General features: G+C 45.6%; 1 protein-coding gene across 1 annotated transcript; it reads right to left on the bottom strand.

Moving 5' to 3' along the window:
- Positions 1–18: 18 nt before the first annotated feature.
- On the bottom strand, positions 19–27412 carry ELOA (elongin A). The gene is made up of 11 exons (XM_035118136.3): positions 27055–27412; positions 20075–20131; positions 19519–19637; positions 15647–16856; positions 12855–12969; positions 10876–11031; positions 9555–9652; positions 6768–6948; positions 5016–5127; positions 3458–3615; positions 19–3225 (listed from the first exon to the last, which is right to left on the bottom strand). The coding sequence occupies exons 1-11, from the start codon at positions 27124–27126 to the stop codon at positions 3164–3166; spliced, it is 2340 nt and encodes a 779-aa protein (XP_034974027.3). The 5' UTR covers positions 27127–27412; the 3' UTR covers positions 19–3163.
- Positions 27413–27665: the final 253 nt, after the last annotated feature.

The following is a 27665-nucleotide window of genomic DNA, read 5'->3' as shown; positions in this document are numbered from 1 at the left end:
AACAGACAGACACAAATGTCCAGTGTTTGGCTTTTATTGAGACACAATTTTCTTCCTTTCATATAACTTATCTAGTTAAAATATTCATCTCCATATAGTTACCACAAAAAAGTAAAATAGAAAACTGTTATTTACAGCTGTGGGAAACAAAAGACAAATGCAATTCAGCATTACCTTTTCCTTGTAGTATGCAAAAAAAAAGGAAGGAAGAAAGGGGAGGAAGGGCACTTTCATTCAATTCCTTTGCATGTAGAATAGCTCTGAAAATTGTACCCATTTTAAAATGTGTGGTAAGCCCAAAGAAGAATCAGAATTGGAGTCATTTTACTCTGCACAAGATTGTTTGTGTATGACCCAGGCACTGAAAAGCTTTTTAAAAAAAGCTTTTTAAGCCAACTGATCTAGCATCTGGCTGGAGAAAAAGCCCACCTGTGAAATAGAGGGGTATGACAATGTGCTAGTTCATTCTCCATTGGGTCCGCTTTTCCTATTTGAGAAAATTTGTTCCAGTATCACTGAGCTAGATGTCACAATATTTTGCACTGCAACTTTCATCGGACAATGCCACCTAACTAGTCCGTAATACTGATAAGACAGCTGAAGTCTCAGATTAGACACAAAGGGTGGAATATACTCGATGGTTCAGTTTCAGTGGTGGAATACACCCGATGGTATACTGATAGCAGCAGCAAGTATCATCCAGACACTCATCTCTACCAACAAGATGGCAATAGCAACGGTCAGAAATTGAGGGGCAAACCCTGATCTCAGAGAACTAGCTCATCCAACTGCCCATTTTTCAGTCAAGCAAGCCTGATATCACATCATTCTGGTCCAGTGGCTGCCACAGTACACTATGGAGCTTTCTCCTACACCAAGGCTGTTGCAGACTAATGATATCAACCACTGCAAGGTGGGAGGGGCTACAGCCAGCTGACCATTTCAAACACACAATTCCTCAGATGCTTCCTTGGCTAGGAAAAACAGGGAAACCACCCGCATTTCCTTTACTCTTTGTGGCTAACAGAAGGGATTTTTTCCAGGGTCAAATGCTCTTTCCTCAGTGATTGATAATTCTTCAATTCCCCCCCCCCATCCACACCACCGATCCCAATTATTACAAGGAGAAAATACATTAAGTACAACAGTTGGCAGAAGATTTATCTATATAATAAACTAAATTAATACAGCAAAATGAAGTACAGCAAAAAGCAAAAAGGAGCATGATTTTCTTTTCTTTTTTTCAACATCACAACACACCTTGAAATGCTACACGATGTCTTTAAAGCTTCTGGGGAACTTTAATCAGCTCCAAACAGAATGAGAGAGACCGAGAGTCCCGTTTTCGAACACCATCATCATTAAAATTTTCATGTGTGTGTGTGTATGTGTGCACGTGTATAAAATTGGAACTTTGAGGGACATTGGGGTGCTTTTTTCAGCTTGAGCAGAGAGAACATCAAGAGGGTTTTCAAACCCTGCATGGCACACACTTCATAGGTCCCATCTAGCCCCAAGCATTGAGGAATTAGCAGCAGGGTTTTTTAAAGGTAGCAGGGCTTCTTCAGCTGCTGCAATTCGGTTAACATCACCGAGTGTCAGTCAAACTGTGGAACATCCTTGCAAGGCCTGAAGAAAGAGATTCCCATCTCCCACTTTCACGTGATCAGAAAAGGGCTAGGCTCCTTCACAAACCCCCTAGCCGAACTTCATGCAGCCTTGGCAACAAGAAAAACACACCGTCAAGTCTCCCAAAACTGATTCAGACCTGCCCAACCAACAACCCCCATCTCCATCAGCATAAATAATAGTTAAAGCCTGTGCTCCCTCCAGCTGCTGAAAAAGCAGGCCCCCAAAAGTACAGCTGCCTCAAACTCCTCAGACAGACAAGAAAGGTGTAACTCCCAGTGGATTTTCTCCCTTCGCCTCTTGCATGGGGAAAATACAAGTCCAGATTCTACTCAGTTGCACAAGCTGCCGCTTCAAGGTAGACAAAACACCTGCATCTTTTGCCTGGAGCTCCTTCTAAGATTAGGTGCCATCCAAGATTCTTGGGCGAAAGAAGTTTCATCATCTTCCCATCTAGAAGCTCAATGTGAAAATGAAGACAGGCGGTAAAGCTACTCCATGCATCTCTCCCAAAGTTCCTTGCAGGGAACTGATTAAAGTGCCAGTTGTTGTCATCATTTTTTAAAAAAGTCAGAAAAACAGTCTGACCAAAAACTGGAAGTGGGTATTACAATAACAACAACACCCCTAAACCCACCAAGAGAGGTGTTAGGAACAGGGACACAAAACTTTAAACATCACTATTCATTTTTAAAAATAAAATTGGCTTTCAAATCAGAGATCAGTCTCGAATTCAGCAGATTGCTTTAAATTTAGATTTCTGCAACCTGCCATTTTCTCTCCCCTCCTGAGGCTCCTCCTCTCAGATCCTGTGCTGTTTTTCCTATGAGTTTAAAAGGAAGAGGAAAAGGTGGAAGAGCTTTATCATGTGTTTTTTGCCAAATGAAGAGAAGGGAGAAATGGCAGGGGGCAGGGACTGTTTTGTGTCCATATGTAGAAAGGCCTAATCAACACATATCTGGCATGAGAGTTTTAGGGATAAGAGGGAAAATGGGGGTTTAAGAATTGAGAGGATAAGAACGTGCTGCGCCAGGGCTGATTTGATAGAGGGCTGGCAAAACCATGGGGTGGATCTAGGGCTCTGGGGTTCCAAATGGGGTTTGAGAAACAGCAGCGGCTGCCACAGTCACAAGTAAAGGCCTTTGTTCGTAACAGTACCAGCAAAAAAGAACTCTCCAAACTGGATGCTAGGAGAGATCAAGATCCATACATATTGGGACTGAGAAAAGAACACTGTAGGTAGAGGAAGAAGGTATTCCTTTCCATTCTGGAGTTCAGAGAAAGAGACTGAAGGAAGAGCAACAGTTTGTGGACCTTCTTATCTCAGCAAGTGCCAAGACTTCACATTTTAAAAAACGCTGGGTGAACAGACCAGGTTGTGGGAGCAGAGGAAGGAACTGGAGGGCTGCTTTGAACAATACTGTGCTGTTGGTCTTAAAATTGGGCTGTTTTCCCCTCCCTGTTTTCCCATTAAGCACTGCTTCCATCAAAAGAGGAGGAGAATAATTCCCTTCTCGCTCAGGCATGGGTGTCTTTATCTCCGAGAAAATCGGTTTTTGAACTCTTTAATCGTCTTCGCCATCATAGGTGCAATCTCTGAAACAAAACAATAAAGACAGAGAGAAAAGGGAAGTTGAGACCATCTCGTGCAATTAGTGCCTGTGGAATACAGAGCCCCCAAATTGATGTGTAAAATAAGATTCTAGCCCTTTAAATCAAGATGCCCTATAGCTCCAGCATTGTTCCCGGGCTGTATTACAATGTATACGAAGTTCAAGCAGAGCATAACCCCTGGAGAAAGCTGCATTCCCACATTTGCCTTACTTACTCTTCACAGGAGGCTTCCTGGAGTCATAGCCAGCAGAGGAGGCACTGCCCAGGGACGGCCCTGAGTGGCCGCTGCTAGTGCTGGGTCCATCGTAGGACTGTTCCTCTTCTGTGTGAACGGTGCTGCTTTTAACAGGCGTGAAGTACACTGGTTTGATCCTAGACAGAGAGAAAAGACACAAGGGTTGGCTACAGATTGCTCTGTGTGCACCCAAGAAATCACACTGCTGCCGGAATAAGTGAGGCAATTTCAATCACTCTGAGTTGAAGCTGAGTTGAAGCTGGAAGAATGTAGAAGAGAGGGTGTCAGTTTAGAATCAGGGAGAGTGGAATCTCTCTCTTTCTCAGCCTAACATCCCGCACAGGGAGGTTGCAAGGATTTAAGAAAAAAAGCACATGAGACTAACAATGAATGGAAGAGAAGATATTTTAGTACCACTGCTAAATCTGAACTGTCTTAAGCAAACTTCTCCAACCTAGCACCCTCCAGATGTTTTGTAATACAACTCCAATCAGCCCCAACCATCATACTTGCTATGTGAAAGCAACTGCTAGACCAAAAAACAATCAAAACTGTACACTTCAGCCTCACGGACACTTGCTCCCTCTCCCTACAAATTGTCTCCTGTTAGTCTGGGTCCTGCCTAGGCTCAAGGAATCATCCGCTTCTGCAAACATCATAGCAGCCACGATGGGCCAAAATGGAGGACAGGAATGAGAAGTACACATCTTGTAAGCTGCTTGGAACTTTTCCTGAATCACAGTGACAATGGCACCTTAAGAACAAGGAAGAGCCCTGCTGGATCAGAGAATAGCAGTCATCTTGCCCAGCATCTTGTTTGCACAGTGGCCAACCCAAAGCCCTAAAACAGGACCTGAGGGCAACAGCAACACTTCCCACTTGTGAATATTTGGTGACCAGAACCCAAGACAGTTAAAAGACAATGCCATACCCAGTAAGATGCTAAGGAGAACTACAACAGAATATCAGAGAATGTGGAATTGTAACTTTATTGGACTGTATGAGGAAAATGCTGGAATGTGTCAAAGTAAGCTGCCAGAAACCCGGAATTCCAGTTACACTTTCCCCTAGTTAGATTACAGACACCTCACATCCTATAGAAGTTCTCTTATGTAAGTAATAGACTGAATGTGGAAAAAATGGAAAATTCTGGTCCAGTTCTTGAGCAAGCTAGATGTACAAAGATACTTTTCTCTCTCTTACCATTAGTCCTCCTTCACACACTCTTTCCTAGCTGAAAAAAAGATCCTAGCCTATGGCCCTGGCTGGGTGATTATGGACTTTGTTTCAAAATGCAAGGGAACTTACATGTTAGGACATATTCTGTGAATGATGCATTGTTTATCAATAAACCAACTGATTCGTTTCAGTTAAAGTCTTGAGTGTGTGGTCTTTATCAGTAGTTGAGCTTTACTCCCTGACCCACTGGTTGATAAAGTACAAATCGGGAATCAGATTATATCACCAAATTAACACCCCTAGGTCCTCTCCTCCTCAATATTACAAAAAAAGAGTGACTATGTGGTTTCAGGCTCACTTGATTTTCTCTGGGACCGCAGCTCCTCCAGTCCCAAATTTTGCTTGCCGTCTCAGCACATCCCGGGGCGGCTTGGCCACTGAATTGACGAAAGCCATCTTGGCTACTCTGCCTAAAATGGTGAGCAAATAGAGAAGGATCAGGTTAAACAAAAGGCGCTTTGCAAGGAAAACCCATATATCCACCCCCTCTCCCTGCTCATGGCCTCAAGTCACTCATGGAGCAGGGGGAGGCTTTCTCCCAACATCAAGCACATGGCTTGCATCCTCTCTGATGAAAGCTTCCTCCTGCTGCACCTTTTCCTCCATGAAATTCCAGAATGATCCCAGTGATAGCATCTTCCCTCTGACAATATGCAATACACATACAGGCCATTTCACCGCTAACTGCCAAGAGCAACTCAAGCATGCATGATTAGACTCACAGTCTTTTAGGACAGGGGGCACTTGACATCTAGGACATGGCTACGGCCCCTTTAAAAGAACCAACTCTAGGTAATATTCAGCAGGCAAAGTTTCCTCCCCCCCCCAATCACTGCAACACTGGAGATGGGAAAAAGTTATTTCTTTGGAAATCTGCAGATTAAAGGAACAGGGGCCCCAATCCCAGATGGAGTGCAGCAACCCTACTCTGTAGAACAAGGTAGTGCTGCCAACATTTCTGCCGGTTATTGTAGTCGTTCCTTCAACAGCAGCTTGATTTGTGGATGTAGGCAAGCAATAACATTTCACTCCATGCCGTGAGAAGTTTCTTGTTTTAAAAAGATACAGGAGAGAGCCAGAGCACTTCACTGGTTAGTTAATAACCTTAGAGCAGGCATCCCCAAACTGCCGCCCTCCAGATGTTTTGGCCTACAACTCCCATGATCCCTAGCTAACAGGACCAGTGGTCAGGGATGATGGGAATTGTAGTCCAAAACATCTGGAGGGCCGAAGTTTGGGGATGCCTGCCTTAGAGAGTCAGCTGTGAAAGGGCTACAGGACAGATTCTCATTTCCTAGAATGGAGCCAAACCCCTCAGACACCTCGTGTTATCAAGTACAGCCATGCCTCTGAAGGAGCTCTGACTGAAGACCCAAACATATCATATCTTGTTTGTCCTTGTTCTTCTGCCTTTAACAAACACCTGCCTGGCACAAGGAAGTTAAATAAGTGAAGATCCCATTAGGGCTGCCATATGCCTGGAATTTCCTTGTAAACAGCGCCTGGGCAGAAATTGCTTAAATGTCCTGGAAAATGCGGACATATGGCAACCCATGTCGGAAGTGTAGGTTTTGGCAAATTTCCTTAAAAATAGCTCAAAACTTCATTATTTTTTTGAGATTTTGTAAAAAAAAAAAGTGTCTGGATTTTCACTTTCTGAAATATAGCAACCCTACATTACACATCAGACCGGTGCTGACTCTGTTTTCAGCACCTACTCAATACTTTCCTTTTTAAACAAACCTTTTGTTGTTTTTAAAAATCTATGAAATGATTTTATAGAGGTTTTACTAGTTGATTTTTTAAAATTGCTAAAACATTTAAATATGTTTCACAGGAAACAATTCACAAATGAAAGTAAATAAACCAGATGTTTCCTTCTCATTGTTTCCAGGCTTGATGCTAAATTTCTGTCCACCTAAGCTACTGCTGAAGTCAGAAGAGCAGGACTATTAAAAAAAAGGTTGGCCGTTCTCATCTACACTTCCTTTCAGTTTCATAAGCAAATGGCTAGCATTTCCCCCTCAAATCCCAGGTCTTCACATTCTACCTTTGGGTTTATTGGCATGAGCCGACTGGATGTTTTTGGTCAACATCAGCAGCCGTTGCTCGCGGGCATCGTGCAGGCGCAAGTACATCTCCCGCCACGACTCGAACTCCTCTGGCTTCTCCTTCTTGAAGTCGCGAATGCAGTGATTGTGCCACAATTGATCTGTGTCCTCGATTAAAACCTGCAGGCCATGAGCAGAAAAAAGGCTTGAGCCCAGCAAATGGGAAAGACAGAAGGCAAAACATTGGACAAACACTGCAGGGGATTAAATTAATTCTCTACACATCCACTTGGAACTGCTTTTCTAAAGGCAGGCTTCTTAAAGGCAGAGCTCTCTGCAATGCTCTTGAGAGACCACTTGTACCACCTGCCTCCTGGTTGTCTGGGGAGGCAGCATTTCATTCCCCCTTGGAGCATAAATTAAAGGGCTCTTGAGTGTGTTTTTTCACTCTCCAAAAACATGTGACACCTCTCTCTTTTTTCACCTCTGTTTATACCCCCGAGGCTCATTTAGAGCAGCAACAGCTGCTGACCAACCTGCACTGCAATAACCAGGATCTAATTCCCTCTATTGAGCACAACTCAGAATGAAAAAAAGCAGCATCCACTCCATCGCAGTCTAGGGAACCCTAATCCAGCTGTACTCTAAGAGATTCTGCCTTGTAGGAAGGTAGCAAAATCCACATGTACTATGAAAGCAGCTCACCCCAAACTAATGCCTTCCTGATGCTTTGGGTTACAATTTCTACCAGCCACATCCAGCACTGCCAGCAGTCAGGGATGATGGTAGTGGCACTCCAAAACTTCTGGAGGGCACCAGATTGGGTAAATCTGTATTAAGGTTTCTCATCAAAACACAACTGGTATGACATTTAACAAAGTGCTTGCTGACTTAAGGAGGAAACACACACGCACCCTGAATAAATCTGTGCTGCCTTTTTTTAAAAAGCCATCAAAAAGAAAAAACCCCAAGAGGCTGATCAATTTTGTAATTCAAAATCTGAATTAGGAAGCCTAAACGGCTAGAACTTCAAGTTTCACATCAGAATTTGATCTCAGCGCCAGAAATGCTGGCCAGCATTCCCCAACCTGGCCTAAAATGTTACTATTCAGCAAAGATGTAGTTCAACTGCCCCTTTTCCTGAAAAGCAATCAGGCTCATTGTATTCAATATTGTACATAAACGTTAAATAGTTAATGATTTACACCCTTAGTAAGGTTGGTAAAGCAAAGGAAGGTGTGTCTTTGGAGTAAGTCAGATAATTCTCATATGGGTGAAATCAGTTGCATCCTGTCCACCTAGGACACTTTGGGCTATGTTGAGCAAACACAACAACATAATGGTTAAGAGCAGCCTTCTGGCTCCAGCTGAGGACAGGAACGGCAGCTAGATTTATAGCTCAGTAGTTTTTTAAGCTTTTAAATTTAGTTTTAAACTTAGTTTTGCCTTTTTAAACCGTTTTAAACCAAACTATTTTTGCATGTTGGAAAAGCAGGAAACAGAAGACTGTGGCTAACTGCAATTAACAGAGTTTTTGTCTTGTCAGCTTTCCTGTGGGAGCTTCAGATGAGTAAGCATTTTATAGATAAGACACAACAGCTGCCCTATCAATCTTGACCATGGAGCACGGTGATACTGAAGGAGACCTGACTCCCTCTCCCCCTTACCCCATGGGAAAGTATTTGCTCTCCCTTCTCGACTCCAAGGCTGCCTTTCCGAAGAGAGTGGCTGGGAACCCATGCAAAGAACACTGTGAGCAGCCTTCTTCAACCTGGGACAACCAAAATGTTACCAGACTAAAACTCCAGAAATGCCTGACTGTGCTGTGCTGGCTGGAATTGATGGAGTTGGGAGTCCCAGTCTTCTGGAGGACAGCAGGTTGAGGAAGGCTGGGGTTTGAGTGTCAGAGTGGGACTGGGAAGACCTGGGTTCAAATCTCTCATGAGTCTAACCTACTTCACTGGGTTGTTGTGAGGTCAAATGGGAGGGGGGGAGAGAGAAGTGAGCCACTTACATTGGCCTGAGTTCATTGGAAGAAAGACCCAGATAAAGGAAAGAATTAATCATACCATATATACTAATATTGGTGGGGAGAGAAATGAGCATGCTCTGTAACATGGAATGCTGACCCTGCAAGTTTGGCTGAAGGAGAAAGGAATATCCTACAGATGGACATGACTTACTGGCTGGCACCTGAACAGGAACATTCTGTGCTGCAAAAATTCGTTGCAGATCTCAATAAACAGAACCCAGGGTGCAAAACTACACAGAGAGGAAGGAGCAGTCTTGTTTCCTAATGCATGGGATAACCAGGGGCAGGTTCAAATCACCCTTTTCTGCCCCCAATGTAAGTAAATGGGGCTACATTTGATTACTGCAGAAGGCAGTAAGTACTGGCAGCTGGGGGCATGGCTGCAATAAGGAAGTGGAAGCTAGTGCCCATTGGGACCAGTAGGGCAGAAGGCAGGGAGAACAACAGTAGGTGAAGCCAGAGCCACCGGCATACAGAGCCAAGTGATTCTTGTTTTGTCTCCATCTTCCTCTCTGCTGAGCTCTATAAGGGCAACACTGAGGCTTAGGAGAACTGGCAGCTAGTGCTACCCTAAATGGGTTGCAAGTGGGGGCTGTATGAAGGCAGGCAGAGGCTGATGAGGCAGCATGACACTTCCCCTAAGAGACCAGACTCCACTAACACACACTAATCACAGCCGGTAATGGAACAGCAGCAACAACAGATGCAAACACTTCTTGCCCCCGCCTCTCCCACACCATTTCATAACACTCACGTGATTGCAGTCCTCAATGCGGTACAGTTGCTCCGGGGTACATCTCTCCAAGACAGGCTCCAGCACAGAGAAAGGGACGCCGCCTACCTCATAGATTGCTGTAAGAGTGAAGGGGACCCATCAGGTCCATGAAAACACTGATTTGACTCGCTGTAGAGCACAGGCCACGGTAGCACCTTCTGAAACTCAGGGAGGTGTCAGAAGGCCACAGCTATTGTGCTGGCTGGGGCTGGTGGGAGCTGCATTTCAAAAACATCTGAAGGGCTGGCAAAGGCAGAAACAGATCATAACAAATGTTCCCCGCAGGACATTACCCAACTGGGGAGGGGGCAGTAAGCAGAAGCAAGACCTAGACTGCTTTGAACTTAACCAGTCACAGAGCCCATTGGTAGCAATGGACAGATATGTAGAAAGGGGTGCTTGAAACTGGCGTAGAGGAGCACACATATCAGGAGTGTTTGCCAGGAGAGTGGGGTGTGAATATTCTCCCAGTGGGGCTTTGAGAATATTTCTTTGTTAGCCGGAGGCTAACAAAGAAAGTGAACAAAAAAAAAGGTCATGGAGAGAAGCAGCAGCAAACGTCCTACTTCTATTTCAAACCACTATTTAGCACAGGGATGGGGAACCAAGAGGCCTCCAGGTGTTGTTATCGAGTCCAGTTCCCAACTAGCCTCAAGGGTGATGGGAGTTGTAGTCCATCAACATCTGAAGGACCACAAGTTCCCCATCGCTGAATGAGGAGGAGAATCTTGATATAGACGCAGGAAGGGGGGGGAGCTAGAGCAACAGACAGAGAGAACTTTCAATAAATAAAGTGAAAGTTGCTGTTGGTCATGACTCTATGGATACAAATAAGGACGTTCCTGTAGCCTTGCATGTCTCTGGTGAAAGCCACATAAGGCTGGCATTGGCAATTTAGAGTGGCAGCTACTGCAAGCCAATAGGAGCACAAGAAATTGCTTTAGATTGAGTCAGAACAGATCTGGGAGAGCAGGGTTCATATCCCCACTTGTCCATGCAGCTCACTGAGCTCCTTGGAGGAAAGATGGGATATATAAATGAAAAATATATGCTGTATAGACAGGGGTCTCCAGCATTTCAGCCAGGAAATAACCATGGTTGCATTGAGGTGGGGCAGAAGGAAGGCACGGGTAAGGAGCTGTGGAGGAGGTCTAAGCAGCCCTCCCCTCCCCCACTATAAATACTCAGCCAACATGGGGAGCCAGAAATGGCAGTTTTCCTCAGCCAGCCAGAGGCCCCAAGCTCCTCCCTGCAAAACCCACCCCTTCATGTTAAAGGAGCCCATCTGCCAAATACTCACAGTCAATATTATTGCTGAGTACCCTGATGCATTGCTCATACAGAGACATCATCTTTGGGAGGTAGGCAGTCTTTGAGCCTGAGTACACCTGCATCTTGGAATTCAGCCTGCGTCCTGTGAAGCCAGCCTCGTCTTCCTCTGTGGGTGAGGACAGTACTGAGGGACAGGAGGAAAGTGAGATAAAAGCAGAGAAACAAGTCACTGTCAGTTCTCGGGATCCAGTACAGAGTTTAGGTAAATATTACACAAAGCTCAGATGGCTTGCTGAGTCCTTCCCAAGAAGACCTGCTGTCTCATTGCAGCAGGTCAAAGATCTGCCTCAGATACCACTCCATCTCCAGCCCTGGTCCCAAAGCTGCCACTGGGAAGCTGACAGCTCTTGAATCAGGAACTCAGGTATGCTGATGAACCTGGGAGATTCCACATAGCGATCGCCATGATTTATTACAGGGATGGGAAACCAGTGGTGTTCTAGATGCCGGTAGACTGCATTTCCCATCAGCCTCTGCTGGCATGGTCAGCGGTCTGGAATTATGGGAGCTGCAGTACAGCAACATCTGGAGGGCCACTGGTTTTCTAGGAGTCGGCAAACCATCATCCATTAATTTGTCCAGTTCTTTTTTAATAGGCATGGCTCCCATAACAGGACAATGAACTGTTTTTATATTAATTCATTTTAAATTGATGGAACACATGCCATTCTGATCCCAAGAGGTGGTTTATAAGTTCTCTTAATTACTACTATATTACTACACAACTGTGAATTATTATTATCCTATGATTTCAGTGGGTTGGTGTGAAGAATATACAAAGCTGCCTCATACCTAGACAAACCAGTGGCCGATCTAGCTCAGTGCTAGATTGGCAGCGGCTCTCCGGCGTTTCAGACAAGAGTCTTTTCCAAGCCCTACCTGAAGATGCCACAGATTGCATTGAGAACCTTCTGCATGCAAAACAGATTCTCTACCACTGAGTTCCAGCCCTTCTTCCACTAATATCGTAATGACTAAAATGACTGAGAAGCAAAGAGCTTTTGAATGATGGTTCTCTATACCAGGCATCCAAAAGCAACACAGAAAACAAGGAGCATGCTGCACAGCAAAATACTGACAGAAGTGGAAATAAGCCTCGCATGAACCAAATCACGGATCAATGAAGTGAAATCCATGCCTGCATTTCAAAGACAAACAGAGGTCAAGAATTGATCTCCAAGCATGTTGAGAGGGGCATACCTTTCCGACAAGATCCTGATTACTTAAATTTTGAGTCAATCTATTTCTCAATCCAGCAGGCATATCAGAGGGCTAAGGGCCAAGGTACTTGAGTGCACCTCTCCCTAACATATAAAGGGTAGTGAACGTGTGGCGCTCCAGATGCTGTGTGACTTCAACCACCATCAGCCCCAGCCAGCATGGCCAACGTTCAAGGTTTATGGGAGCTGGGAATCCAATATCTGGAGTGCCACACATTCTCCACCCCTACTGTACATTAAGATCTTCACATGACTCCATTCTCTACACCAGGCATGTCAAACCTGCGGCCCTCCAGATGTTTTGGCCTACAACTCCCATGATCCCTAGCTAGCAGGACCAGTGGTTGGGGAAGATGGGAATTGTAGTCCAAAACATCTGGAGGGCCGCAGGTTTGACATGCCTACTCTACACCCTTTGAGAGTGACTCAGGGCAGTGCCTTTCCAGCAATGGCACCCAGGTGTGAAACATCCTTCCCCAGGAGGACTGCATGCTGAGCTCTTTAGAGGCCTTGAGGGAAGAGCTATGGGGAATTTCCATTCCAAGAGCCTTTGGAAGGTAAGATTCCTCCAATAATCTCTGTACAGTATTGAGCATTTTCAGCACCTGCTTTTCACATTCTAATAGGGGTTTCATTGTTGATGGTTTTAAAAGAATGGAGCTGTCCCACTAGTCTTAGAAAGGATTCTCTCAAGCAGATTCCATCCTGTTCTTAGCTCAGAAGTTACCTTTCCTTTTTGGCTGGAGAAGGGGCATCGATTCAATTGTAGGAAGAGGGCGGTAGTTGGCCTGGATTGGGGGCAAGGGGATGTCAGGAAGCGTTGGCACCACGTCAATGATCATCTGGAATAGAGGAGAAAATAAAGTGTTTAAGTTTAGGCAACTCTGCAAAATAAAGTTCATGAAAGTGTTGCTAATCCACAAGAATATTTACTAGCTTTTCTTCTCACACACAGTCATTTGTGGCCCATGGATGTCCTGAAGGAAGATGGCTGGTGGGCAGGAGTGGAGAGAGAGGAGATAAAAAGAGGCAGCAAATCTCTTTCAGTTTGCAAACACTTGTCTGCCTGGTTGTCTAAAGGCAGTTCTCTCTGCCCTCCAAATAGAAGCAACCATACTGAATCATACCACTGGTCCATTTAGCTCAGTATTGTCTATACTGACTGGCAGCAGCCTGTAAAGGGTGTGGCCTGGGGCCTGAGGGAGGGTTCCAAGGCCAAATAGAGAGCCCGGGAGGGTCACATTTGGCCCTGAGGCTCCCCACCCTTGGTCTATACCAGGCATCCCCAAACTGCGGCCCTCCAGATTTTTGGCCTACAACTCCCATGATCCCTAGCTAACAGGACCAATGGTAAGGGATGATGGGAGTTGTAGTCCAAAACATCTGGAGGGCCGAAGTTTGGGGATGCCTGGTCTATACTAACTTATCAGCAGCTCTTCAGAGTTTCAGACACAAGGGTTATTTTTCTTTACATCACCTACTACTCCATCCATTTAACTGGAGATGGCAGGAACTGAACCAGGGATTCCCAGCATGCAAAGCACATTCACTACCAGTGACCTATGATCCTTCCCTTCCACCACTATAAATGAGAGCAAATACAATCACATACACTTAGTCTTCTTTTCAGTTCAAGTTGAGGCCAAATGAAGTTGTTTATTTCCAATATTTATATACCAGCTATTGACTAAAGCCCTCTGAGTGGTTTACAAGTAAAAATTATAAACATAAAATACAGTATGAAAAGAAAATCTAACACAGAATAAAACCAGCAACAGAGATTGACATCAGTGCAACACGTATTTTAAAGTAAAAGTGCAGTAAAATGTTTTGTTGGAAATTTTATTCAAAGGAAAGAGACAGCAAGTCCTACCCAGACATGTATTTCACTGCCAGTGCTGCCACTCAAGGGGATCTCACGGGAGGCATTTTTATTCCGCAGTGCTCTGCCCAGCCCCCATGACCTCATGCCATGCCAGTTCATGCACTCCAAACACCTGAAGCTGTCACTGTTAGGCAGGGTCAATTTTAGTTCATTGCCCAACAGGTTGGCTTGCTCTGGTCTCTGTGGATTAGTGCCTGGAGAATATAGTGGCCCCAAGAATACAGAAGTTAAGCAAGCTTTACACAATGTTGATGAGCCATTTTCAGGGTAAGGGAGGTGGCACTGTGCAGGCAGGGCTGGGGAATCTGTGGCCTTCCAGATGTTGTTGGACCACAACTCTCATCATCCTTGCCATTGGCCATGTTTGCTGGGGCTGCTGGGAATTGTAGTTCAGCAACGTCTGGAGGGCCAAAGGTTCCCTACACATGCAATTATCCACTAACCATGGATCATCATTACATGTGATAAAGTCTGGGATGAAGACAAGGCTGATCCCATTTCCATGAATATTCTTCCTTATTCTCATAGCACTGTTCCATGAAGAAGTTCTATCCTCCTTCTGATTTACCAAAGCTAGCTTGCCCCTAAGTGTGCTGAAGTTAGATCAGGCACCAAACTGCATTCCCTAAGCAGAGAGCAGTTCTTTCTCATTAATTCAGAATTTGGGGAGTTCAGAATTCACAGGAGCAAAACAGAGAACAAGATGCCCTGAGGCATTGAGGAGCAGAGGTGTCACAAGCCCTGCACCACTTGCAATTATGCTGCAAAGGAGAAATCAAATCTCCAACAGTTGCTTTTTAGTAAGTTTATCAGAGGCTAGAGTCACCTTTTTAAAAAAAGACATAGGGAACTTAGGGAGCTGCCTTATACTGAGTCAGACCAATGGCCATGGGCCTATCTAGCTTGGCATTGTCTACACTGACTGGCAGCAACTATCCAGGGTCCCAGGCAAGAGTTCTTCTCTGCATTACTTAGAGGTGCTGAGGATTGAACCCGGGACCTTCTGGGTTCAAGGCAGAAGCTCTGCCACTGAGCTGAGGCCGCTCCTACAGCTAAATAGAAATAAAAAGAGGCAAGCTACACCTTTTAATAAAACATCAAGAATAAAGTAAAATACAGCCTCTGATAAGTGTGCAAATGTTCAAGATGTAATTACACTGCACTGCTTCCTACCACATTATTTTTGCTGCATTTGCAGCACCAGTGACTTCTCTAGGGTGCAAGCCTGGGCAGTATGTATGGAGGTCCTGGGCTGCCCGGAAGGTACTAGACCACAAAGATAAGAGAGACCATATTTCACAAACAGATGGAGCACACACAGAACCACCCCAAGATAAATGGTCTCCCCTCTTCTCCTCATTAATAAGGTGAGGGTGTATGTAATCCCTTGGGAAACTGTCTCTGGACAAGTCTTGTTGAAATGAACAGCAGCACCCTGGAATGCTACTCCAGTTCCCTTCACCCCGCCTTGCACCCTGGAGAACTTCCTCCAGAGCTGCCATGCCATGAGGCAGGTCCACCTCTTTGCTGCCTTTGTGGATGCTCTCTACCTGCCATCTCCCCTTTCCTTATTGGAAAAGGCACTTATGAGCAAGGGGAGAAGGTGCAATGTACCCCCAAAACATTGGGCTCACCTTTTTTGCTTTGGAAGCCCCTGACTGCTTCTTCTCGCTGGCCTGCTTGTGTGTCTTCCTGCTCGCATCAGAGCTCTTGGTGCTGGACTTGGAACCATTCTGCTTGCCGTGCCCTTTGTCTTTGTCCGGGACGGGAGCTGTGGGCTTCACCACGTTCTTCTTCTTCTTCTTCTGCGGCTGGTCATAACTCAGGTAGGACTCGAAGGACATCTTCGGCTTCTCATACTCATCCTCTGCGTCTCCCTCCCCATCGTTTGGAGGAGAGAAGTTGGCTGGTCTCTTGTTTGACTCGGAGGCCCTGGCTTTGCCCTCCAAGTTCTTGGAGCTGCCCGAAGCCTTCTTCTCCTTGCTCTTGTTGGAGGGATCGCCCTCTGGCTTGCGCTTCTCCCGATCTCCAGGCAAGGCCTCCAGGCTGCCCAGCTTCACCTTCTCTGGCTTGACTCTCTCCGAGTCCTGGTGCTTTTGCTTCCTCAAGTGGTTGTCCAGCGTTTCCTCCAAGTCCACGTGTGGCTTCTCCTTCTTGCTACTGCTGCCGCCTTCTCTCTTTTTCTCTCGCTTGGTGCTGTCCAAGGCCTTCAGCCTCTCCTTGCTCCCCCCCACCATAGAAGAGTCTCGCAGGGGCTCTTTGGAGGAAGCCTTTAGCAGCCTCTCTGGGCTAAAAGCAGGCCCTTTCTCCTCCCCCTTGGCATCCAGCCGCAGCTTCTCCTTGTGAGAAGACTTGTGCTCTTTGCTCCGACTCAAGCTGGCTTTCTCCTGGGAGTCACTGAAGCTCCTACTCTGGCTTCCCTCTTGCCTGTCCTGAAAGCCATGGCCCTTATTGGACTTCCGATTAAGGGACTTCTGCTCCCTTTCCTGGTCCTCAGCTCTACAGAGGTCCATGTACAGGTCCTGAGGGCTATCACTAGGCTCGGGCGAGGCCGCGTGTCCATAGTCAGAGCATTCCTGGTCGGAGGAGAGAGCCGGGGACTCTCTGCCCCACGTCCTGTCCTCTGGAACACCGTAGCTCAATGTCTCATGGGCTTTTTCGGGCTCATAATATCTCTTGGGCTTTTTCGCTCCATTGTCTGGCTCGTACGACTGGCTGCAGGAAGGCTGGTACGCCTCTGTGTAGTCCTGGTCGGCCTCTTCATCCTCTTTGGGGGAAGGTTCCCGTTGCCGTTTCCTAGAGATGCTTCGGTCATAGCTGCGCTCTACAGGTTCGAGGTTAGGCCTTGGCAAAATAGAAAAGGAAAGTAGTAGTAGATCAGAAAAACCTGACATAGAAGCATTAAGTTACTTCTGAGGTTGGCCTCCCTTCCTTTACTGAGGTAGAAAAAGAATCCAGCCAAGTCTGTTGACTTCAGTGCCTCTGCAACAAGGGTGGGGAACCTCCAGCCCTCCAAGCACTGCTAGAGTATGACTCCCATCAGCCCCAGCCAACATAGCCAAGGGTGATGGGAGTCCAACAGCATTGGGATTTTCTGAGGCCAAGTTTCTAGTCCTTATAGCAATAAATGGAGTTTGCACATTTCCACGTGTGTCTATGAAATATCCCTGCACTCAAGAAGCACAACATATCTTTTCCTTTACCTTGACAGTTCCTTATTTACTTTCTCATATGCCAACAGTCCAAGTACAGAATATGCCATTTGAAATAATGCTGAAGAAGACAAAATGCAAGTGAACATGTTTGCTTAAACTGGTCTTCTACAGTCATCATTCAAAAGAGCCAAAAAAATTGGCACCCAGGTTCCATGATCACATACAACGCAGGGGAAAAGGCAACACAGATGGTGCAACTCTCTGGGGTTTGAGTTACAGTTACAGTCTCACTCTCACACATTTAATCACTGCCCTCCTTGAGCATAAGGGAGGGAAGGTCAGCCAACTTTGCCTTTGTTTCCAGCAGTTCTCAGTGCCTGTTCTTTGTTCAGCAGCAGCAGCAGCAGCAGCTAGGCCAGTAATTCTTACTGCTAGGAGAAAGCAGTCAATGAGCCACGATAAAAATAAATAAAATAATTAAAGACTCCAAGGAGCCCAAAGGAGCCATCACATGGAAGAAGTCTCCTGCTGCTATCTCTACATGAAAATGCCCATGCCAGCTCTCAGCCACTCTCTCCTGGAGGTGGGCTATTCCTGCAGTGACCCAATTCTGGACTGGGAACAACAGATTATTTGATTGCACACAATGCAGATTCAACAGATTACATGGCCTCTGAGGAAGATACCTACTATCCCTCTGGGTAAGTCTCACTTCCTGCTATGCAGCATCACTTAGAGGTGGACAATTCTGCTGCCTGCCTCTGGAATGGGTACAATCAGACCATTCAAGCATTCCTGGTGGGGAGATACAACCCACTGTGTCCTTCCAATCAGGAGACACGCCCAGATCACCAATTCCTGCAGAAATACAGTGGTGCCTCACTTAACGAATGCCCTGCTTAACGAAATTTCTGCTTAACGAAAGGATTTTTCGAGCGGAGGTTGCCTCGCTAGATGAATTCGTTTTATGAAAAATTCGTCTAGCGAATCGCGGTTTCCCATAGGAATGCATTGAAATTCAATTAATGCGTTCCTATGGGCAAAAAAAAAAATCAAAAAAAATTCAATGCATTCCTATAGGATTCGCTAGGCGAATTTTTCGTTATAAGAAAAGACCCGTGGAACGAATTAAATTCGTCTAGCGAGGCACCACTGTACTAGTAATGGGAGGTTTGCTATTCTGAGGGACGATATCCATTATATATATATATATATATATATATATATATATATATATAGCCTGCCTTCCAACTAAAAGCATATTTGCACTGAAGTTCTCTAAAACAAACCAAAGCTTTCCTGTAAAAGTGGCATGTATGTTTAATTACAATGCCGGCAAAGGAATTAGATGAACGATCAAAAGGGAGAGAAACACCAGAATGGACAAACTTTTCATGGTGTGGGGGAAATGGACAGAGAGACATTCCTCTCTCCCAGTCTCCCGGTTCTAGAACCCAGGGCCATGCAAAGGAGCCAAATGATGGAAGAGTCAGGACAGGGAAAAAGAAGTCCTTCTTCACACAGCACAAAGTTAAAAGCACGGAATTCATGACTACAAGATGTAGTGAGGGCCAACTTGAATGGTTTTAAAAAGCATTCAGACAAATTCATTGAAGATACAGCTGTCAGTGGCTATGCACAACCTTCCAGTATTGAAGGCAGTATGCTTCTGACATTGCTGGAAAGTTCAAGGGTGAAATGCATTGCTGCACTCGGGTTCTTCTTGAATCTGATTGGCCACCTCAAAAACAGGATGCTGTGCTAGAGTGGCCTAATCTAACAGGCCCCTTCTAACCTTCCTAATGCTTACAGAGAAGGACAAGGCAGATCAGAGATGAACCAGAATCCCCTGTGCTATGGAACAAAGGAAGCTGCCTTGTACCAAGTTCATATTGTCTCTACACAGAATGGGTGATATTCAAGCAGTAGACCCATGGAAATGAATAAACCTAAGTTAGTCATGCCTATTAATTTCTATGAGTCTACTTTGAGTAGGACTAACATTGGCTATAACCCAAAGTTAGCACCTCTCCAGGGTTTCCAATAAAGAAGGTCCTTTCCCAGGGCTACCTGGAGATGCCAGAGATTGAGCCAAGAAACTCTACACCCTAAGAATGTGTTGTACCACCAAGTACCCCAAAACAGCAGGGATTCCTGGACCTATCCCACATTGCTTTGGGCTTACTTACTTGGTCCCTACCTAGTCAGCCACAACCAACGCAAGAAACCTGGGAATCCTTCAAATTATTCTGAGGCATAAAATGACTTCAGCTGATGAATTACAAGTCCCCAGGTGTCATCTGGTATAAAAGGTCATCAAATAACAGAATTAGGGGATAAGTCTGGCTTACCGTTCCACTTCCTGTGGGACTGGCACTAGCTTTTTCCACCTTGCCACCAAATTCTTGGCAAAATCTCCAACCTGTTCGTGTTTCCGTAAACCGTTCACAGTTTTCCCCACTCCAGTCTCCTGCAGAAGGGATACAGAAAACCTCAAGTTTTGACCATCATTGATTGCCAATGTGTATTTCTTTTAGGTTTGTATATATCCAGTCTCACCCTGGAGGATAACATGACGAATCCCCCCCCAAGTACAATAAAATAAAGCTCGTTTATTTTTACCCCACCTTTCACTCTCAAAAGGGAGCCCAAAACAGTTAACGCAACCAACTAAAAAACCCACTAAAAATAAAATATGAAAGAGTCCTTTGCTTGGTTCTCAATTTGGGAGAAATTACTGAGATATTGTGAGAATCCTTGAGATTAAGAATAATGCGAAGGGTCAGACAAAAAGCCACCGGAGCTCATTTTGGCTTCCATCTCTTTAATCCTAAAGGTGGTGCATACCCTCAAGTGATGCACTGCATATCTGGGAATAAGAAGTGCTGTTATGAAAAGAGGTCTTACCAGAAGGATATCAACCGTAATAGGCAACTCTGAAAGCCGCTTCAAACTCTTCATCAGCTGCAGAGACAAAAACGAAAAGGGAGTGAGGCGTCCACCAATCAAAGGGAGTTCTGTTTTGCAGCAGCAAAGCAGGAAGGGCGCAAGAAAACAAATCCATCCAGCTTTTATGATGGCAGCCACGCAGAGCAAGATTAAGTCCTGCTGAACAAGAATACTCACACCTTTTGTGGACAAATGATGCAGAACAAGGAATCCTGAAGATGCAGCAAAAGGCAGCCCCATTGCAGCTCTCCTCCTCTCATTTGAATTACTGGCGCACAAGAAGCTTCCTAGAATCTCATAAGGCAGGTGGCACTCTGACTCTAACTCTCCACTGCTGTGGCTTGTCTGCAAAGGCAGCATGGCCAGGACCAGAAGCTGGCAGAGTCAAGGAGTTGCCAACCCCAGACCTGTTTAGGTGGTCCGGCTGCTGCAGCTAGTGCAAAATACAGTTGCTCAGCTGGTGGGAAGGACCATGTGTCACTCATCCCAAATGCGCTGCACGGCTGCCCAGGAGCTACCTGGCCCAATTCAAGATGTCTGTGCTAGCATAAAAAGCCCTAACTGGCTGAGGACCCAGGAATCTAAAAGAGCACCTTTCCACAATATCAACCATTTCGGAGCCTATGATTGGCAGTTGTGACCTTGGTGGTAGTATCACCATTAGATGCTGCCCAGTTGCCACTGACTCATGGCAGGGCCTTTTTGGTGGTGGTTCTCCAATTTGTGGAATGTCCCACCTGGTGAGGCATGCCCATCTCCCCGCATTATTAAGTTTCAGGAAAAGTTTTAGCACATTCCTGTTCAAGCAGGCATCTGGTGGCTGAAAGATACTGTTCTTGGCAACCTTGAAATTGTTAGCCATAAGGACATGCAACTTTTTTTAAAAAAGTTTATCTATGCTCTTATTTTTTTATTTAATCCACCTTCTACCACAAGGTCCCAGGAAAGGTAGCAACAATAAATTAATACAATTAAAAGTCAAATAAAAGTTACAGCTATAAAACAAGAAAGGGGGGGGGGGCGACCAGTTTCTTATGTACAGAACTTTTTTTAAAAAATCCACATAAAAAACAGTTCCAATATGGTCACAGGTTGGGATAAAGATCTAAACTTAAAAGAGTTGCTGAAAGAAGAATGTCTTCAGTAGGCGCCAAAAAGTCAACATAGTCGGTGCCTGTGTTAGTATGTACTGGAAGGAATTCTATCATGCTCAATAGACCTCCTAATAAGACAGTATCCACAGGTGGCCCTCTCCTGCAGAACCCAGTGATTGGTTGGGTATAGAAGGGGCGAGACTATCTTTTAAGTACCCTGGTCCCAAGCTGTATAGGGCTTTGCAGTTAAGCTTGCTGGCAAATTGGCAACCAGAGCAATTCTTTCAGCAGCAGCGAAACATGGTGGTGAGAGCTTGCCCCAAATAGTCAACTTGCCAATTTCTGTACCAGCTGCAGCTTCTGGGCCAACCTCAAGGACAGTATCCATTGCTGGTGGAGTCTCTTATGGGTTGTTTCTTTTTTTACTTATCTTTAAGTGTGTTGTTTTGCTGCTTGGTTGTTTGCCACCATGGCTCCTTTCGGAGTAAGGGTGAGATGGAAATTAAATAAATAAATCAGAGGCCTACTGAGGGCTGCACCATCTCGAATCAAGCACTATCTATCATGGATGCTCTCTTGCATTGCAGCGGGTTAGGCTAGATGACCCTTGGTGTCCCTCCTAACTCTACACTTCTATGATTCTATGACTCAAACTGTGTGATGCCTAGTTAGGTCAGATGCCTAGTAAGGTCAGTAACCTCAATGGGTTACTATGAGGAAGACTAACATTGTATACAATGCTATGGATGTATTTTATTTATGCCCCACCAACCACTAATAATTTCCATGCAATCTTTGAAGGCAATCCCATGCAGTAGTCTAACCTGAAGGTTACCGTAGAATGGATTACTGAAGCCAAGCTAATTTTGCCCAGCTAAGGCTGCTGGGGGCCAGGGATTGAACCTGGGATGTCCTGCAGGCAAGGCAGATGCTCTGCCTCTAAGCTACAGCCCTTCCTCAAAGGCAAGGCTCCTGTATTTATAACAATTGTGGAGCAGAGGGAATTCTTCCAAGTGCAGCGTGCCTTTTCATGGGTGAAAAAGCAGCATCTATCCAAACCTCTTGTTTTACACAACTATTTGAGAAAAATTCCGCCCACCTCCTTCCCATCTGCCAAGTCTAAAAACATAAAGGAGAGGTGGACTCAAAGGTGCAGAGAGTCATTTGGCCCAATGTGGCGCTGCTCTTTCTTCAGCAAGGGGGTTGTAAGTTATGTTCACAGCAGACTCATGGAAATTAATGGACCCATGTTAGCCATGTCCATTATTTGCAATGGGTCTACTCCAAATAGGACCAACACTGGTTACAATCCAAAGATATTTTAACAGGATAATTGTACAAACTCGCTTACTGAATGGCTCTAAACTACAAAGGGAGCCCATCCAATTGTCTTGTCATTTGTTCTTTTATTGCAGTTTTGTTTATAGATGGTCCAAAGAAGAGCTGCACGAGTTAAAATGTGCCATGCCAAATTATTTACTCTCGGTGCAGCCAGATATCTGTTCCTTTTCTCTCCTGCAGCTGGTCAACCTCTCTCTCTGCCTCTCTTCAGAAAGAAGACCAATCTAACCAAGCAAAAAAGAAAATATTGGTGTTGCCACTAGTGCACTCTATCTTTGTTTAAGGGAAGGGCCGTGGCTCAGTCAGTGGCAGAGCACCTGCTTTGCAAACGGAACATTTCCAGTTCAATCCCCAGTATCTCCAGGTAGAACGGGGAGAGACTCCCTGCCTGAAACCATAGAGCAGCTGTCAATCGGTATGGATGACACTAAGCTAGATGGACCAATGATCTGACTTCATATAATACAACTTCCTATCTTCCCCTGTACAGCCTCTTGGCCAAAGCCAGAGCACTACCCTTTCCAGAAACCAGTCTGGAAGCAAAAGACTAGAGTCAGGTAAAATGTTTCACAAGACGTAAAGAACTTCTGCAACTCAGATCACTGAGCGACATTTTCTGAGCCATCCACATACACAAATACACTTGCCCAACCCTAGATTAGCAGCTCAATGGCAAAATTTCAGTTAGAGATCAAACTCCTTTCAGACTTTTATTTGCAGCCAGGGCTGCATGTGTTCTGCATGCCAGCAGGTCAAGCATGTATTTGCATAGTCTGGTGTCTAGCACTTAGACCTGCAGCTAACAGCATGGCTCCAAAACAGAAAAAGGAAAAAAACATGTAAGGAAACAAATAGAAAATGCTTCATAAAGGATCAGAGACGGAGGTGGAACAGGGCCATCCTCCGACCCCAGTTTGCTTCCCCCTGACCACAGTGCACCTACAAGCCCCGACTGGCCAAAGAACCCCCGTCTCTAGGATCTTCAGTCCTTTTTGCCACCTTGCCACTTCAGCCTTTCTCCCAAAAGAGAAATCAACATCTTTGAAAACTGTCTGGAAGCAAAAATAAAACTACAAACTGTGTAATCATTTATGCTAAGCCCAGAATTAGAGTTTCTGTTACGCAAAATCTGATAGAATGAAGAATAAAGGCATAGAAACACCTTATTTAAAAAAGAAAAGGACAAGAATAAAGTATGGGTGGGGATTTGATACAGATGACAGAACAACAAAAGGGCAATAGAAAATAGGATTTACAACAGATGTTTTTGGACTACAACTCCCATCAGCCCTGATCACCAACTAAGGGCTGGTGTGAGTTCTATTCCAACAACACTTCCACTTCCCTGGGTTTTATAAACATGCAAAATCCCTGTCTCCTGGACAACAGACATCAAGCCTCATGGGGGGCGGGGGAGGCAAGGGTCTGCTTGAGGTGTTAGCATTTGAGAGGAAAGAGAAAGAGTGCCCTCCTGTCCCTTTTTCCTCATGTGTCAGAAGCCTGAAGGAAGTGAACCACTTACTACTGATTTTTCTAACTGCTCTGGAAGCCTTATTGGCTAAAAGGCAAAGAAGAAATTATTTAATAAAATCCCCACCTGGGAGCCTCAGGGCCACGTAGTCCAGCACAGTGTTTTTCAAACTTGGGTCCCAAGATATTGTACTAAAACTCCCATCATTCCTGCCCTTTGACTAAGCTAGCCAGGGATGACGAGAGTTGTAATGTCTGGAGACCTGAGATTGTTCAACACTGGTCTACGTGAGTATGTAAGTCCCATCTGACATGAATTTTTTTCTAAATTGCAGTCCTCTCACCTTGATGATTTATGAAGACTCTAACTAGAAAAACTGTTGCAAGAATAAAATCAAGTTTTTGCAAAAAACAGCAAAATTATTTGATTTCGCTTTTCCAGTGGAGATTCTTCCCAGGAAGCTTATATCACTGGTTTCTGGACTTTGCCCTGGACAAAGCTCACAGAATTTTTCAGGATGAAGGGTGAACACAGGCGGTCCTTTCACCAAGTGGTATCAGCTATCACGGTACACATGCTGCCATATGGCACAACTAGTTGCCTGTATGACGAGACCTTGGCCAAACATCTGCACCCATTCAGAAAGTCAACAAAACAGGGAAAAGGCCACACACTCCTTAGCATTTGCCTGGATATTACAGACCACCCTGATGTCTCACATGGTAACAGGTACACTATGCTAAGTTGCCATTTGGGGCAATCAGTACTGTCAGGGGGACTCCCTACAGGAAGCCTTCCCCCATCATCCTGACCAGCACTTCGTCCAGTGCTAGCAGCGGGTCAGGGGGAAGCAGAATGGAGGAGGGAAGGCTCAGCGAGGCATCAGAGCCCCTGCACCACTCTGACCAACAAGTGCAGGAGGGACGGCTCAGGGAAGCGTCGGAGCCCAGGCACTGCCCCAGCCGGCCAGGGGAAGAAGGGGCACTGCTCCTTCCAGCACCCAAATTGAGGCACGCGCCCAAACACAGGGCTACGGGGCGGCGTTTCGGGGTGCCCAGGTTAGTATGTTGGCCCCGAAGCCGGCGGACACCATTGCCGGGTTCTGAGAGTGACTAGGAGGTCATGTTTTCTGCTATCTCTGCACTGTAAATAGTATGCACAATAAAACCTTTAAAGACACAATGGACTGGAGCGTCTTTACTCGGGAGTAGCCACAACAACTCCCTGACAAGTACCCACCCCCTAATGAGTAGGTCTCTAGGACCTTCAAATTTTTATTAAAGCAGGAGCCAATATTTTATAGGGCAGACACCAGATTCTACCTATGCATTCCATTTCCAACCCCCCCTCACAAATACACACAGCAGATGACACAAAAAGCATACTTATGGACATGCAGATTAATAAGAATTAAGCTTGGGGGGCGTTGGAACTCTCCTTTTCACAGCTATGAATTTCTTTTTTATAAATGGTTGCAAGAACAAGGCACTTTTTAAAAAATAACATTTTACATATAAATCAAAAAGCATTTCTGACCTGGTCTGAAACCCCAAGCCTGTAGTACTGTAGTTCCCAGAATTCCAAAGGAGTGGGCCCATCTGATTTTAAGGGATTTCTAGGTAAAAATGCAACTCACATTGCTCCACAGCTGAGCAAACCTAAAACCCGTAAAATACAGGAAGCACTTCTAGATACAAAGTTGATTTCACTTCGTTGTTTGATGCTGTGCACCAGAGATATGGTGCTTTCCCTCTAGCACTTAATGTGCTCCAGTACATGGAGTGCAATGCATCTGATCTCTCCCGTAACCTTATTTTAAATCAGTTCAATGCAAAGACATGATGAGGTATTCAGCAGACACCAAAGTTATATTGATTTGCCAGAATAACCCTCTTTTATGAGCCCAGGAAAAAGAAATACAGCCCTTTCCTCTAAATTATTCACAGAGCCACTCACCATATCCCATGCCTGCCCCCCATGCGCTTTACATCCCCCCTCAGCACATACCGGTAATGAAAATCACTTAGCTTGGCCTAGTTGCCTCTTTGCACACTTTAACCGTTTTGGGGATGCGTGTAAACATGATGGTTTTTTTCTTTAAAAAATGTTTAGGAGTACTCTCATTTTCCTACTCATATTGAAATACTGGCCCTCAATGAAGCCAAACTTAGATTCACAAAATGTTTAGGGATATGCGTACCCCTGCATACCCCCCTCCCCAAAAGAAAAAAAGAACTGGTTAAAATTAATAAGGATATAGAGTAGTCTACTTTTTGGTCAGCACATCTAAAGTAGTTGCTGGGTGGTTTTGATTCCACATTTGTGCAAAGGGATTTATAAAATCTTGAAGACTGCCTTGCTTCAGGTATCTCCAATATCCCCCTGGATGTGGGAGTAAACCCAACAACCTCCCCGCTTTCTTCTTTACACTGCACATATGATGATTTTATTTGACAGATCAACCCTTACGTAGGTCCACAGCGACAACCCCACCACCACCACCATTCATCAGCATACACTGAAAAGGGGGTTCAAGGAACACACTAGAAACGGGGCTTGAGATCGGAGCCCTCATTGCAACCACCCCGGTTCAGAGTTCAACCGGGTGTCGTGGGGCGGCGCGGGGAGGGGGGAGGCATAGAATAACTTAAGACACGTTAAGGTACATGCCCTTGGAAACGGAGCTCTGCTGACTGCCACCCCACTTCGGAAAAAGAGACTTTGGATCTCCTGGTCTTTCCATCTTCCCGGTGTGAAAAAGTCAAAGCCTGCCCCAAATTCATAATTTTAGTAGGGGGTGGGATCCCTTGCTCCAGATCACCTGGATCCATACTAGGGAGCCACCCCGCCACATCCCCCCCACCTCCTTCTCAAAGACCCCTCCCCAGTTCTCGTCTCCTTTGCTGTGTGGCCCTTACAAGCGGGCCCCCCTCTTTGTCCACCCAGTTAGCCAGAGTTCCCCAAACCACTTGGCTACCAGAGGACCCACCCCCCCACCTTTGCTTCGCCCTTCCCTTCAGGGGGTCCTTTACCTTCTTGGGCTCCGAACTGCCCGTGAGCCGCGACTGCAGCTTCCCTACAACTTCTAGCACCGACTCCGCCATTTTTACTGCTGGCGAGGCCTCTCCTCGGCGGAAGTGGCTGCTGCTTCACTGTCTACCCAGGAGGACTCGGGGCTTCCCTCCTTCCGAACCTTTACTCCCTCGCTTCCTTTTTTCCCGCGCCGCCATGTTTGCTCCGGGCAAAAAAGAAGACTGTGGTCAAAAGAAGGGGCAGTAAGCCGTTCTCTTCCATAGGTCGGCTCCGCCATCTTAGAGACTGGCAAATTGCTTCGCAACCGAGAAAGGTAGAGAGGGACAAAAATCGCCATCTCGGATCAGGGCGAAGCTCGAAAAACAGCTGAAGGGATAACTGGTTGGAACCCTCTCATCTTGGAGAAGGGCAAGAAGTTTCCTTGCTGAGGTGCAGCCGCCATCTTGCGTGCTGGCAATAACCTACTCTCCTCATATGTTCGAATCGGTTACTGAGGTGTTTGTGTTTTTTCACATGTAGTATGATTAGAATACGCCAGGATTCTCAGCTTTACTGAGCAAATACGGTAGCTCAAATAAGGAAATTGCTATAAAAGATACTTTTAATGGGG

The sequence above is a fragment of the Zootoca vivipara genome, chromosome 6, assembly GCF_965207765.1.
Source record: "Zootoca vivipara chromosome 6, rZooViv2.hap1.1, whole genome shotgun sequence".
NCBI classification, from domain to species: domain Eukaryota; kingdom Metazoa; phylum Chordata; class Lepidosauria; order Squamata; family Lacertidae; genus Zootoca; species Zootoca vivipara.
This window is presented reverse-complemented; position numbering and strand designations above follow the sequence as displayed.

What these genes read in the sequence shown, in the direction of transcription:
- ELOA (XM_035118136.3), bottom strand. Translation starts at nt 27,126, where the DNA reads ATGGCGGAGTCGGTGCTAGAAGTTGTAGGGAAGCTGCAGTCGCGGCTC. An exon ending in GCATTGAGGACTGCAATCAC is followed by an intron (nt 6,949 to 9,554) that starts GTGAGTGTTATG and finishes CATGGCCTGCAG; the next exon opens with GTTTTAATCGAGGACACAGA. An exon ending in GCGGTCCCAGAGAAAATCAA is followed by an intron (nt 3,616 to 5,015) that starts GTGAGCCTGAAA and finishes CTCTCTGTCTAG; the next exon opens with GATCAAACCAGTGTACTTCA.